Source organism: Macrobrachium nipponense, chromosome 43 (assembly GCF_015104395.2).
Source record: "Macrobrachium nipponense isolate FS-2020 chromosome 43, ASM1510439v2, whole genome shotgun sequence".
NCBI classification, from domain to species: domain Eukaryota; kingdom Metazoa; phylum Arthropoda; class Malacostraca; order Decapoda; family Palaemonidae; genus Macrobrachium; species Macrobrachium nipponense.
Genome location: NC_061104.1, coordinates 36,690,028 through 36,703,769, shown reverse-complemented (window position 1 = coordinate 36,703,769; position 13,742 = coordinate 36,690,028). Strand labels below are relative to the sequence as shown.

Here is a 13,742-nt window from a genome sequence, read left to right as displayed (position 1 = left end):
ACCTCTACTATCCTTTTATATTAAGTATTTTCTCCAAAGTTAGAAATTAAGGTCATATTTTAAGATTAAACAGATTTTACTTACAACTATAAATATTTAGAAGATTGATACCATCTCGATGTTTGAGGAGTCACTTGTGTCAATAAACTTTCCATTCCATGTGCTAAATCCACACACCACTTGTGCCCATTGACACTGGGGCACTTTCTTTGCAACAATCGTAACAATGACACCAACCATCTGGCACATCCAAGGAAACTCACGATTTTTAGGTAGAAAGAAGAAGCGTGCCCTAGATAATTATCTAAATTAGTTAAAACATTAGTATAAGGTCATGAATTGCATAAATTTTTTACATATTCATGATTATTAATTTGAAAATATTCGTTGTGGAAAAAGTAACTAGATTCCTGACTCAAATATCAACAGTACCTACGGTGTTGTTCGCGCTCTCCTATTGTTCATCAGTGTTGCCAATTGGTATGTGTTTACCCTCCAAACTGGGTATAAGACTTACAGAAAGCAGGGGAAATAAGTAAAATTAGCTTATCTATTTGTAGTATATATACATACTAGAATTCATGGAAACAGTTTATAAATGCATTGGTGTGTGTGAAGCTCCACTAAATTGGCAACGATGAAATTTTGCTGTCGTCTGCTCAGCGATGAGAAGGCCAGAAATATTGGATTGTATCTAATTTAGAAATATCTGTAATTTTTCAGGGTTAATATGGTTGCAAAAAAAGGGATAATAAGACATGAATTAAAATAAACATTTTGAAGTAACATAAAGTAAAGTTAAACTAAATAATGAGTAAAGTATACAATTAAGGGAATAAAGCTTTGCACCTCATAAACAGTGTAGTCGTGTGCTGCCCGTAACTGTGTTTGTGGAATGAGCGCTTAGGAACCAGGAACAGCAATGTAGTTCAAGTACAATTGGAGTGAATTAAGTCCAAAACGTGTATAATTACAATCAAATAAGCACTGTGGAGTTTCAGTTGAGGCAGTAAGGATAAAACCACCGATTACTAGGTAAAAATGAATTTCAGTTCAAACCATAACCCCAGGAATAAGAAACAAATAGATACGCTAATTTCACTTCTTTCCCCTGCTTTGTGTAAGTCTTATACCCAGTTTAGGAGGGTAAACACATACCAATTGGCAACACCGATAAACAATAGAAGAGCGTGAACAACGCCGTAGGTACTGTTCACGTCAAAACTGTTGATATTTGAATCAGGAATCCAGTTACTTTTGCAACAATGAATATTTTCAAATTAATAAGCATGAATATATAAAAAAATTTATGCAATTCATGACCTCATACTGCTGTTTAACTAACTATTTAAATAATTATCTAGTGCACACTTCTTATTCTACCAAAACATCGTAGTTTCCTTGGACATCATTGGTTGGTGTCGTTGTTGACGATTGTTGTGAAGAAAGTGCCCCAGCGTCTATGGGTAAGATTGGCTTGCGGATTTAGCACATGGAATGGAAAGTTTATTGACACAAGCGACTCCGCAAACATTGAGATGGCGTCAATCTTGGTAGATCTAGGGTACCTATCCGCGGCAGCCCAGACTATGGCAGTTGCAGTTTTTCTATGCAGTTTTACCTACCGAACAAGAATTTACAGTAATATTTATTCGGTGCGACTGTAATTAACCCCCGGGGCCAGTACTAAACACGGCGAAATACATTGGACGCCCCAATCCCTAGTGGATGTCGTATTTGCGGTTAAGTTTCTTGCAAGGTAATTCTAAAGAATAGTTCACTACGAACTGCAAGGAATGTAACCGCAGATACGACATCCACTAGGGATTGGGGTGTCCAATGTATTTCGGCGTGTTTAATACTGGTCCCTGGGGGTTAATTACAGTCGTCCGAATAAATATTACTTTAAATTCTTGTTCAGTAAGTAAAATAACATAGGAAAACAGGAAAACGTCAATTGCCATAGTCTAGGCCACTGCGGATTGCTTGTGTAGAAATACCTCAATTTTCTAAATACTACCTATTTATAGTTGTAAGTAAAAATTTCAAAAGCGTCAAGGAGGTATGTTTGCACTGTGCATGGCTAGACTTTCATTAACCTCTGTTTAATCTTAAAATATGACCTTACTAACTTTGGAGAAAATGCTTACTTACAGGATATATAGTAGGGAGGTCTCAAGCTGTTGCTCTCACCACCGATGACTCGTGACAGGTGCCCATCTCCGGTGTCAGGATGTGTTAAAGTACTTTTTCGAAGAGTGGATCCATACGCGATGAAAACTGGATCAGCTAGTCCTGTCAGTTATTTCCCCTACTTTTTTTAAAGGCATAAGATATTGGTACGGCAGTGAACTGTGCATGCGTCAATTTCAGACTTCCTGCCTTACAAATAACATAGTGTGGTGGGGGTACGGCAGATTCTGTTAGTGATGCCGTATTGTGCTCTTGACTTGCTGTAGGTACAGCAATTAGCTGTATCTGTTTACCAGTTTGCTATTCATTCTGTATTCTAAGACCAGAATTCTGCTTTTTGAACATCTTTCCCACTTTTTTTAGTTAGCAAAATGTCCCCCACCCCCGCCTGTTGTTTACTTTAGTGAGTTTTGTCCCACGTTTTAGTGCTACTAAAACAAAACTATCCCAATTTTGATGGAATCGCTCTGAAAATTTGTTTAATTTTGCCATTTCACGAGCTGATAACTTCTATCGTTTTCTCCGTCAGCTGCAATTACTTACGACTGATTTGGCCGTTTACCAGAGGAGCGACTTTGGTAATTTTCCTTACCACCATGAATACAGCAGAGCACAATTTCTGTATATTTCAAATCCTCTTTTAACCTGCTCTTTGGAGTTCTTTTCAGGGCCGATTTGATCGTTCTTGACCTACGTATATACAATTTGGTATTTCTCAGTAGAAGCATTCCGCGTCGTTCGTCCCCGCAAATACGAAAGCCCCCAGGAATTGGGGCGTCAAATGTATTTCACCATGTTTAGTACGAGCCCGGGGGGTTAATTACAGTCGTCCGAATAAATATTACTTAAAATTATTTTTCATGAGGTAAAACCACAGAATAACCGCAACTGCCATAGTGTAGGCCGCCGAGGAATGGTAATATAGATCTACCCACAATTTTTGAAAGTTTGAGTCTTCATAGATGTCTATGGCTTCTTTCAGCTCATTAAAGCCTGAAAACATTTGTTTTTCAGTGAAAACTAATGTATTACTCTGTGGTTCATGCTGTTCCTTTGTTATTTTTCTTGCTGTCATTGATATCCCCGAGGCAGTAAAAAAAGGTTCACGCATGCGCAATTCACTGCCATGCCAATATCTACAGCGATCGGGGTACGGCTGCCGTACCAATATCCAGTTCGTTTTTTAAAAGCCCATGCGCCCCTATCCTACGGAATTACCAAAATACGTACCACATTTCACCAAACTACCATCAGTATCATCATGTACGTCCCTGACTCCCTTCTTGCCTTCCAGCCAGCATCACTCTCTGCTGCTATTCAGCGGTGTTTCACCAATAGATAATTTTTACGAACTGGATATTGGTACGGCAGCCGTACCCCGATCTCGGTAGATATTGGTACGGCAGTGAATTGCGCATGCGCTAACCGTTGTTTACCGCCTCACGCATATCCAAAGACTATATACTGAAGTATATACACAGTCTTTGGGCATATCAGTGACAGCAAGAAAAATGGTGACGGAACAGCATGAACCGCGGAATAATACATTAGTTTTCGCCGAAAAACAGATGTTTTTCAGGCTTTAACGAGCTGAAGAAAGCCATAGACATCTATGAAGACTCAAACTTTCAAAAATTGGGTAATTCCATGGTATATACGTAGGTCACGAACGATCGAATCGGCCCTGAAAAGAATTCCGAAGAGGAGATTCAAAGAGGATTATATATAAATATATACACTACCATCGTACCTTTGGTGACTTTTTCGGCTCTTTATTCTGCCCGACGTCGGCAGCTGCAAGGGCCGTTATATACTTTACAATATTCTTTTAATTCACTTCATTGGGTATATTGCAGCTGTCGGAGAAGACGATAGAATTTACCAGGTCCATTAAAATCTGGATAGTGTTGTTTTTGTAGTACAAAAAAGCGGGACACAATTCACAAAAGCTAAACAAACAAAAACAGGGGGGAGGAACATTTTGCTAACTGAAAAAAGGGGGACAGATGTTCAAAAAGCGTGACTGTCCCACCTAAAAGCCGAGCTCTGGTTTACATAATACAGTATGATTAGCAAACTGGTAAACGGATACAGCTAACTGCCGTATCTAGGGTAGATTACAGTTTAGTTGACCGGACCGTGTAACACCATTTTGCCCGGTCCGTAATCCCTCCGCCAAGGTAAGTAGTTCTCGCAGATGACCCGCAGCCTACCAAACCCGACCCCAGCCGACCAAACCCGAACCCAACCCACAGGACCGAACCCGAACATGCATCAACATGAAAGCCGATTCTCTTCGATATTTTTAATCTTGCCCAACTAATCTTTAGGACCTCCAATTTAATTTACAGTATTCTATATTTTCACCCATGCCCAACTGAACTGTAAGAGCTCCATTTTTTTTTTCCCTTCGTTATTCTATTTTTTTTTCCCATGCTTGCCAACAATAATTTGGCAGGAGTTCCATTTTTTTTTTTCATTATTCGATATTTTGACTCTTGCCAACGATAGTTTTACCCGTGCCAACATAATCTGTAGGAGATACATTTTTTTCCCCATTATTTGATATTTCTTTCCTTGCCCAACTCATCTGTATGACCTACATTTTTTTACATTCTTCGATACATATTTTCCAGGTACTAGTTATCCGCTAGGATAACTAGTACCTGGAACGGACCATGCCTGACCTTCCTCGACCCTTCAGTCTGTTCCTGCTTCTCAGCCAGTTCAGTGCTTCGTCATAACTACCATGTCTTCTTCTGCCGAGAATTTGTCGTGTTCCGCACACTGCCGCCGTTCCCGTCACGCTGGAAGACATATACATTTTGTGTCAAGACGAACGATCCCTAGTTAGTTATTTAATGAAAACAAATTTCCCTTGTTCAGTCATCTCGGAAAACAACCGTCCCGCCAAGAAAGAAAAAAAAAATCCTCTACCCAGAAGATTTGAAAGACTCGGATTTCTCTTATTAAGTTCTATATTTCTGGACGACTAGCAACATCTCCAAGGTAAGGTTATCAATGTAAATGCACGTTATTTTAATTATTTTGCCAAAATTAAGCACGCCATTGTTATTTCCGCTTTGCTGAAGTCAGGCACGCTCAACACATCCGAACATTCACGTTCGCTAGAAGTCCACGTGTTCGAACACAGTCCATGGGTTCGAGCAAACAACGTGGCCTTGACTTTAACCAATCTATTCTCGGAAATATTCATTTTGTTTAGTTATCAGTAAGGATATACGGGTGCCAGCCATATTTATGGACAAGTTATATTGGTTAGATATTTATAATTGTTAACTTACTACACAGGGGGGTCCAGGGGGGCGAAGCCCCCCGGCCAGGTAAGGACATGCAGACTTAGTTTGGTTAGGTCGGTTCCTTTGGTTAGGTAGCAATCACTGTTAATATACTATCTGGGGGGTCCAGGGGGGCGAAGCCCCCCGGCCAGGTAAGGACGTGGAGACTAACTTTGGTTAGGTTGGTTCCTTTGGTTAGGTAGCAATCACTTAATATACTATACTGGGGGGTCCAGGGGGGCGAAGCCCCCCGGCCAGGTAAGGGCACGCGGCCTAAGTTTGGTTAGGTTGGTTCGTTTGGTTACGATCACCGGAGCTCCTACAGTTTAGTTGGAACAGGAGCTCCTACAGTTTAGTTGGAACGGGAGCTCATACAGTTTAGTTGGCCACTGGTTTTTTTTGCTTGGGTTTCGTGGTTTTTAGCGTTCATTGCCGTCGTTTGGTTAGCCTAACACAACGGGGGACGGGACCTCCTATATTTTTGTTGGTACGTGAGCTCCTACAGTTTTTTTTTACTTCGGGGTTGGCAACGGGTCGTCTGCTAGGGTTTTGTTGTTTTTCGTGTTCATTGTCGTCATCTGGGTTTCCCCCCACCCAAAAACCCCGGTTGCCCAATGGCTCCCCCCTTACCGTTTTCATTTACTCGCATGTACTCCCCCACCCAAAAACCCCGGTTCCCAAAAGGGTCCCCCATTATCGTTTTTATAGGTTTTCGGGGTTTTTAAACCGGGCGCCAAAACAAAGCGTCCGCCATCTTGTTTGTATTGCTCCGCCGATTCCATAGCAGACGAAACCCGTGGTCACTGAACTGTAAGCGCTCCCCGTATCTACAGCAAGTCAAGACCGCAAATACGGCGCCAATGACAGAATCTGCCGTACCCTCACCGCACTATATTATTTGTACGGCAGGAAGTCTGCAATTGACGCATGCGCAATTCACTGCCGTACCAATATCTACCACGATCGGGATACGGCTGCCGTACCTATATCCTGTGCCAAATATTTAATAGGTATATACCTACTGTTCAATCATTGCTCAATAGCCTAGTCATTAAATTACAGCCTACCTTGATTTCCCTCTGCCATCCAGCAGTGTTTCACTCTTAAATAATTTCAATACTGTTCAATTATTGGTAAACAGGTAGTAGTCATTAAGTTAGAAGGTATAGCCTACCCCTACCTTGATTTAATCAACTGAATTTCTATTAAATTCCTTTGCAATTTAGGATAAATAGGGTGAGAGGAACTTTGGAATGCTGCTTTACGAATGGTAAGGGCTGCAGTGTCCCCATTTTAGTTTTTAAATTATAAAAACGTCATGTTTTGGAGTTTTTCTTTCACAAATCCCAGGAGTTTGTCTCGGACAATGGTACCCTTAGGTCCCATTTTGTCTCGGAAAACTGGTCACCTTATCCAAAGTTGGCAGGCTCAAGGTTTTGGTTAGCTCAACTAGCTACTACTCGAGTAATCTAGCTGGGCTAGATTACATGTCGAGTATATATTTCTTTGGAAATTGCAGTTTCCTACCTATCCTAGTATTTTGGCTGCTGGAGCAAACACCCATCACTCAATATACCTACTAGGCCATTGAAGCCTCGGGTAGATACTTAAGTAGTAGCTTGTTAGTAGGTTAGGTTACTTGGGTTACAGAAAGAAACGACACTAGGTAGGTCGGTAGTAGCTAGGTACCTACCTAGTATTTATCTACTATAGGTAGCTACCTAAGGCTATACTAAGAAATGTCACGCTATTCTACCGCAAGTGATTTACTATCAAAATACCTGGCAAACTTATAACCTGACATTAAATCGTATTTATAAGAAATAAAAGCTAATTTCTTCATCGGGATACGCGGAAGCGCGAACGCACGCTGCACCAAAGGGCGCGGAACGAGTCGGAGTAAGTCACTTTAAATGTTGTTTTATGAAAGGCAGCAACAATGATTTACGCTGAAATTACCTGCACCATAGCTGCAAGCCTCAATGTGTCCTTTGCAATGTTTCCCTTGCATCCTCTACATGAAGCACGGCCACTTTTGGCATATTCGGCACGATAGGGAAGCTCATCCGCCATGGTAAATAATCAGGGGAGGTTCAGCCACCGCAGTTGATCGAGCCGCTCTCTCGAAAAACAAGAAAGTGTCTCTCGCCGCCTCTTCTTCTTCTTCTCCTTCTTGCGCGGGAACTTCCCTCCCTCCTCACGACCACGACACCGTATCAATAACAAGAATCGTCAGGCTGAAGCCTGAGTCGCGATAGTAACGCACTTCCTGCCAAGCAACGTGTTTTTGCGGTCTCAGTCAGTCAATATATAGTCACCTCAGTTTATGTTCAGTGTATCCGGGTTTTGAAAGCGGACTTCCATAGACTTGTTCCCTTGCCCAGAGTTGTTTTTTTGATTGAGCTGGCATTTTGCCAGCACGGGCTGAGCAGCCCGTAACAACACAGAGAGATCAACAAATTTATTTGCTTTCTAGTTGAAAGTCCATTGGTATAAAATATGAGTGTCAATGATACTGCATGATGGCTAGCAAAATGGAAACGTTGATTTGTCATGCTTTGCAAATAATAGGGAAAAATAGGAGGAGTATATAGGAAGTGCATCTAATGTGATGAATGGTGCCACATTAGATACGTGTCTTTGACGGCATCATAGATGAAAACATAAGGATAGTGAGATAGAGATTCCTTGAATGTTTTGATAGAAGGTATCTAGTAGTATATAAATAAATATAAGAACAATGCTGAAGGGAACGCAATACTCAAGCTAAGGGATGACGCTTAGCTGGCAGATGAGGGGATTTCCGTGAGAGATAACACAGTTTCTCAGTGAATTCCCCAATTGGCTGAATTTGAGAATGTGCAGGATGAGACAGGGACAGCTCCGTCGTTTTTTTCGCTAGGCTGCTGACTTGAAGATTGATAATCGCTAGACGATGGTATTGGTAGGAACTCCACTGCAGATAAAGTCAATGAAAAGAACCTATTTGTCATAGGTTCTACTTAGGAACAAGTAAAATAAAAAAAAGACGATATTGCGAGTTGATCTAAAGATAATCTATTGTTATTGCCATGAGGTCTACCTCCAACCATAATGCTGTTGTCAATTTTTATGATGCAAGGCATATATATAATGCAACGATCAGGATACGTAACATGATGGTAGGTGATGGAAAAACAAGTAAAACAATGCGGCAAAGTTTCCTCGGCGCAGTCAAGTATTCTGTACGGGTATAATGATGTATGAAATTCTCAGCCATGACCCATGAAACTCAACCGTGGCCCGTGAAACTTTCAGATGTGGTGGTGGCCTGTGCTGTTGGCACCTATAGCAATGCCAGACGCACGATCATGGCTAACTTTAACCGCAAATAAAATGAAAACTAGTGAGGCTAGAGGGGTGCAATTTTAGTATGTTTGATGATTAGAGGGTGGATGATGATCGACATACTATTTTGCAGCCCTCTAGCCTCAGTGGTTTTTAACTAAGATCTGACGGTGGACAGAAAATTGCAGACTGACAGACATGGCCATCTCAATGGTTTTCTTTTACACACACACAAAAGCGGAACTAAAACCGAGATTAACGATTGAAAAGTTTATGACAAGTAAGATAATGTGGTTGATGCATTGTTTAATTAACAAAAGCTGTTTCTACAGTCAACGCCCAGATGGCAGAAGAGGCTTCTGCTATAGGTGGGACTATCGCATCATTCGAAAATGGGACCCTAACATTCAAACGCATCATGCTAATTATTTTAATCAAAGTTACGATGAAGTACGTATAACATACTACTTAACGAACACTGTCCCTTGAAACTATTCCGTGATAAGTAGCTGAATCATTAAAATCTTTGCTGCACTAAGCCATTTCAGTCCATCTTTTGAAATATCGTTGTTGTCTAGCTGCAAACTGATATAAAGATTCACCCTGTTCAGGCCTAAGTCTCCTAGAATTTGTTCTTGGGCACTACCTCCGTATCTTGGACCAACTTAAAATTTTTTATGCCTGCTACAAAGCATAATTTTGGAATGAAGTTTTGTTAAAAATTAAAAGAAAACTTGTAAAACTTTATCTCTTATTAATCAATGGATTTGGAAAAATAGTTCCTTTTTTCCTGAGTCACCCCTGGCTCAACCCAGTTAGCACATCTACGTGGTCACCGCATGAACACAACATTGCGAAATCGATTCAGTCACATTACATTTCTGTGAAATAAACGTAGATCTGTAGACTAGATATCATGTGGAAGCAACATAGAAATTTACGTGAAAATACCACCTCCTAACCACTAATATAACACTATGGAATTATGTTCTGGTAATGATAATGAAAGGTCTAAATAAAACACAGTACTCAATATTGACAAATTTATTCTATCAAATATAGTATATGCCAATTAAGACATTTATAAACAATACTTTTAGGGCACAATTTCTCACGGATACAACATTCATTGAATAGAATGGCTTTTTCACTGTTTACCAGCTTTTTTGAAATTGATTCATATTTTCTAATTATTTTCTTCACTTCATTGTTCAGGTTACTAATGGACACATAATGGGGTTCTTCCATTTACTCCAGTATTTTTACAAAAACGCGACAGCTGTTTCGTCAACCTATACGTATTGACGTTATCAAGCGTACTGATACAAATATGTTGTTGTTGTTTTTGATTTAGCTGACCTTGTGTCAGCACGGGCTCTTGCTCACAGAGCAGCCCGTAAATACAAATATGAGCCTACATGCGTTTTGTGACGTCATGAGGACGGAAAGGTAGTACAATTGCCAGATACCTAGTTTTAAATATTTACAAAAGACTATAGTGAAACATAAATAGGACAAATAAATAAATATGTTAACAACAGAAATTATATCAGAAGTTGAAAGTATGTTATTATATACACATTATACATAAATATATATTAATATATATGTTTAATTAACTAAATGTCAGTGTGCGCTCCTGTCCGCGTGTGGTGGTCTTCTTCCATGCGGTTGAAGGGCTGCCTCCTACACGACGGCAAAGACCAGTCTGCCTCGCGTTGGATGTTAAGGTTGGGGCGTTGCATGGCGATGCTGACTGCTTCTGATATCAATAAACGATTGTAGTTGCCTTCCTTGTGTATTATTTTGGTGTTTGTGAGAAGTTCTTGTAAGGATGGTTTTTTTACTGTGGGTATCCACAAATGCTTTGGTGAAATCCAGCCTTGGTTTCTGTGGGCCTGCATGCGACGTTTGAGTGTAGTGGTTGTGTGTCCGATATAGCATTTTTGGGGGACTGACATTGCTCGTCAGCACAGACAAACTTGTATACTATATCAGATTCAACCTTTTTCTCCGTCGATGGAGCCGTACTATTTTCATTCATTATATATATATATATATATATATAATATATATATATATATATATATATATAGATATATATAAATATATATTATATATATATATATATTGTATCTATATATATATATATATATATATATATATATATTATATATATATATATACAGTGGTACCTCGAGATACAAAATTAATCCGTTCCGAGGCGGCCTTCGTATCATGAGTTTTTCGTATCTTGACCCGCATTTTTACATGTAAAATGGCTAATTCCTTTCCAAGCCCTCCAAAAACACCACAGTAAATTTCATAATAAAGCTAAATTGACCTATAAACAATGAAATACTACAACAATTTGGACCATTCAATACTCAACTTAATATGTACTACATAGTACCTGTAAATAAAGTGTATTAGTGTACTTGGTATACAAGAAATACTGTATGTACATATGTACGTATGTAGTAAAATGTGGAAGCTTACCTTCGAGTGAGGCTATCTCCGAAAGTGGCGACAGAGGAGGAGGACAAACGGCAGATACGTACACTTAACTTTACGAAACACTTAAAAAAATGCCAGGAAAACATAAACTAAAACTTTACGAAAGCCATTAACAAAACTGTAACACTTAACTTTACAAAAAACAAAAAAAAAAAAAACTTAAATTAAATATTTTTTTGTCTTTTTTTTATTTTTACTTTTATTTTTTTACTTTTTTTATACTTTACATATTTTACAAATTTTCAATTTCTTCACCACCAAATGGATGCCAGTCCGTTTACAGAATTTTTTGAACCACCCATGAGAAGCCTTGAACTCTGGGGTTGCTGTCGATGTCCCCTCTCCTCCATCGTCTTCAGCTTGGGCAATCAAATTGCCGAAACTAGCGCTGGCCTTCTGGCAGATTGCCGTCTCGGTTATCGTTATCACCAGTGATTTCTTTGTCCTCAATCCATAGAAGAAGCAGCCTCTCCATTTCATCATGCACATGGCTCCTCTTGTTGGACAAAATAGTCACGCTCTTGGAAGGTGTAGCTGCTTGATGGCTTCCTTCTGCTTAAGGATGGTGCCTATCATCGACGGATTTCGGCCGTATTCCTTAGCATCACACTCAACTGCATGCCAGCTTCATACTTTTTTATTATCTCCATTTTTGTCTGCATAGAAAGCATTCTCTTCTTTCCGTGAACTTCAGCAACTTTCTTGGGACCCATGACTATCTGTACGTAATTAAGTTCTCACACAACACGATAAAGTAGTACAATAAAATCACTAAGACGAATTTCGAATAACAAAACGAAATCGTATATTGTGACGAACGAATTCCGTGTGCGTACGATAACGCTAGTGAGAAGCAATGGCTGACGAAGAACGCCGCTACGTACGATGCATGATGGGATCATGGGAGAGATGCTGACCAATAGGAGAGCAGGATCTATGGCGGTGACTTTTTAGCATCGAGGATGGTGGCGAGTCTACTCAGTTGGCGGTGTGTGAGTTTCAAAATTGTTATCTGTGGTTCGGGCGAATCTCGGACTTTACAACAACCACCTTTCGTATCTTGAGTAATTTTCGTATGTAGAGCCGTAAAACTTTTCGCATTTGCTTTCGTATCTCGAGTTTTTCGTAAGTTGAGCCTTTCGTATCTCGAGGTACCAGTGCAGATATATATATATATATATATTATATATATTATATATCTATATATATATAATATATAGATATATATATATATTATATATATATATATATATGTATACATACATATTAAAAGAAAAACTATAGTACATTCCAAGAATGGGTATAAATCATAGGAATATATATCAAAAGAAAAATATAGAAGCCTACATTCCAAGGGGATTTTTTCATAAAATTATATACAAATATTGTATATATATAAAAATATAGTACATTCCTTAGCTGGGTATGAATATTTTCGAATATATATAAAAAGAAAATATATTAGTACATTCCAAGACTAGGTATAGATATATACGAATACATATTAAACAGAAAAATAGAGTATAAAATACAGTAACAAGAATAGTAAATTTCATGGAACCTAATATGCATCACGAAAAATTTAAATTCAAGGGCATAAATAATATATAAACATAGATGAAAAAAAAAAAAGATTTCCAAGAAGAATACAAAGTATACATTAAAAAAATAGCAAATTCCAAGTAGGCCATAGATTAGTAAATACAATAACAAATATAGTACATGCCATAGTCAATGATGTGTTTTAAAAAAAAAAAAAAAAAAAAAAAAAAAAATTCAATCGGCATGAATGAGTACAATAACGAATATAGATGGACAAAAAAGAATTCCATAATGTAGTAAATATCTCAGATCTTTCAATGAAAGCTTTCCATAAAGCCTATATAGGCAGCTTTGGATTTTGTGTGTGTGTGTGTGATTAAAGGGGTGCTATAATTTATAGCTGCTGTTACGTACCTTCCTTCGGGGTTTCTACTTAGGCTTACCTCAGCCTCGAGCCTTATTATCTGAAACTCATGTTCCCTTTGTCGTTCAACTTTCCGTCTCTATTTCTCGACTTCTTTTGCTGCGTTTCGTTCTCTTTGTTGCTCTGCACAGGTTATATTTTGCTGACCGTTCACAAACAGCTTCATTTCACATCTCGTTCTAGACGCTCTGCCCAGTTTAACGAGTTTAGAAGTTCTTTCTTCATTCTTATGCTTAATTCTGTCGCTTATCTTGTAGGCTGTCAAAAAGCACACCAACCAAATCTTATCTGAGCGAAGTATCCAAATTATGTCACAAGATGTGTGATATCATGTGATATATGTATATATAAGTGGTGTGAATGAAACACTCGCTAATTAACATACCATATAGAATTGTACTCTCCACGACGTGTTTTAACTTTCAACAGCACGGAGATGG

The 13,742-nt window shown here is 38.9% G+C and overlaps 1 protein-coding gene across 1 annotated transcript in view; it reads right to left on the bottom strand.

Annotated features, from left to right (window-relative positions):
* The window catches only part of LOC135213654 (poly [ADP-ribose] polymerase 1-like), a 265,109-nt gene extending 257,440 nt beyond the window's left edge, over positions 1-7,669 (bottom strand). The window contains exon 1 of the mRNA XM_064247696.1: positions 7,452-7,669. Within this exon, the coding sequence (XP_064103766.1) occupies positions 7,452-7,565 (114 nt within the window). The 5' untranslated portion in view covers positions 7,566-7,669. The remainder of the gene's footprint in view (positions 1-7,451) is intronic.
* Positions 7,670-13,742: the final 6,073 nt, after the last annotated feature.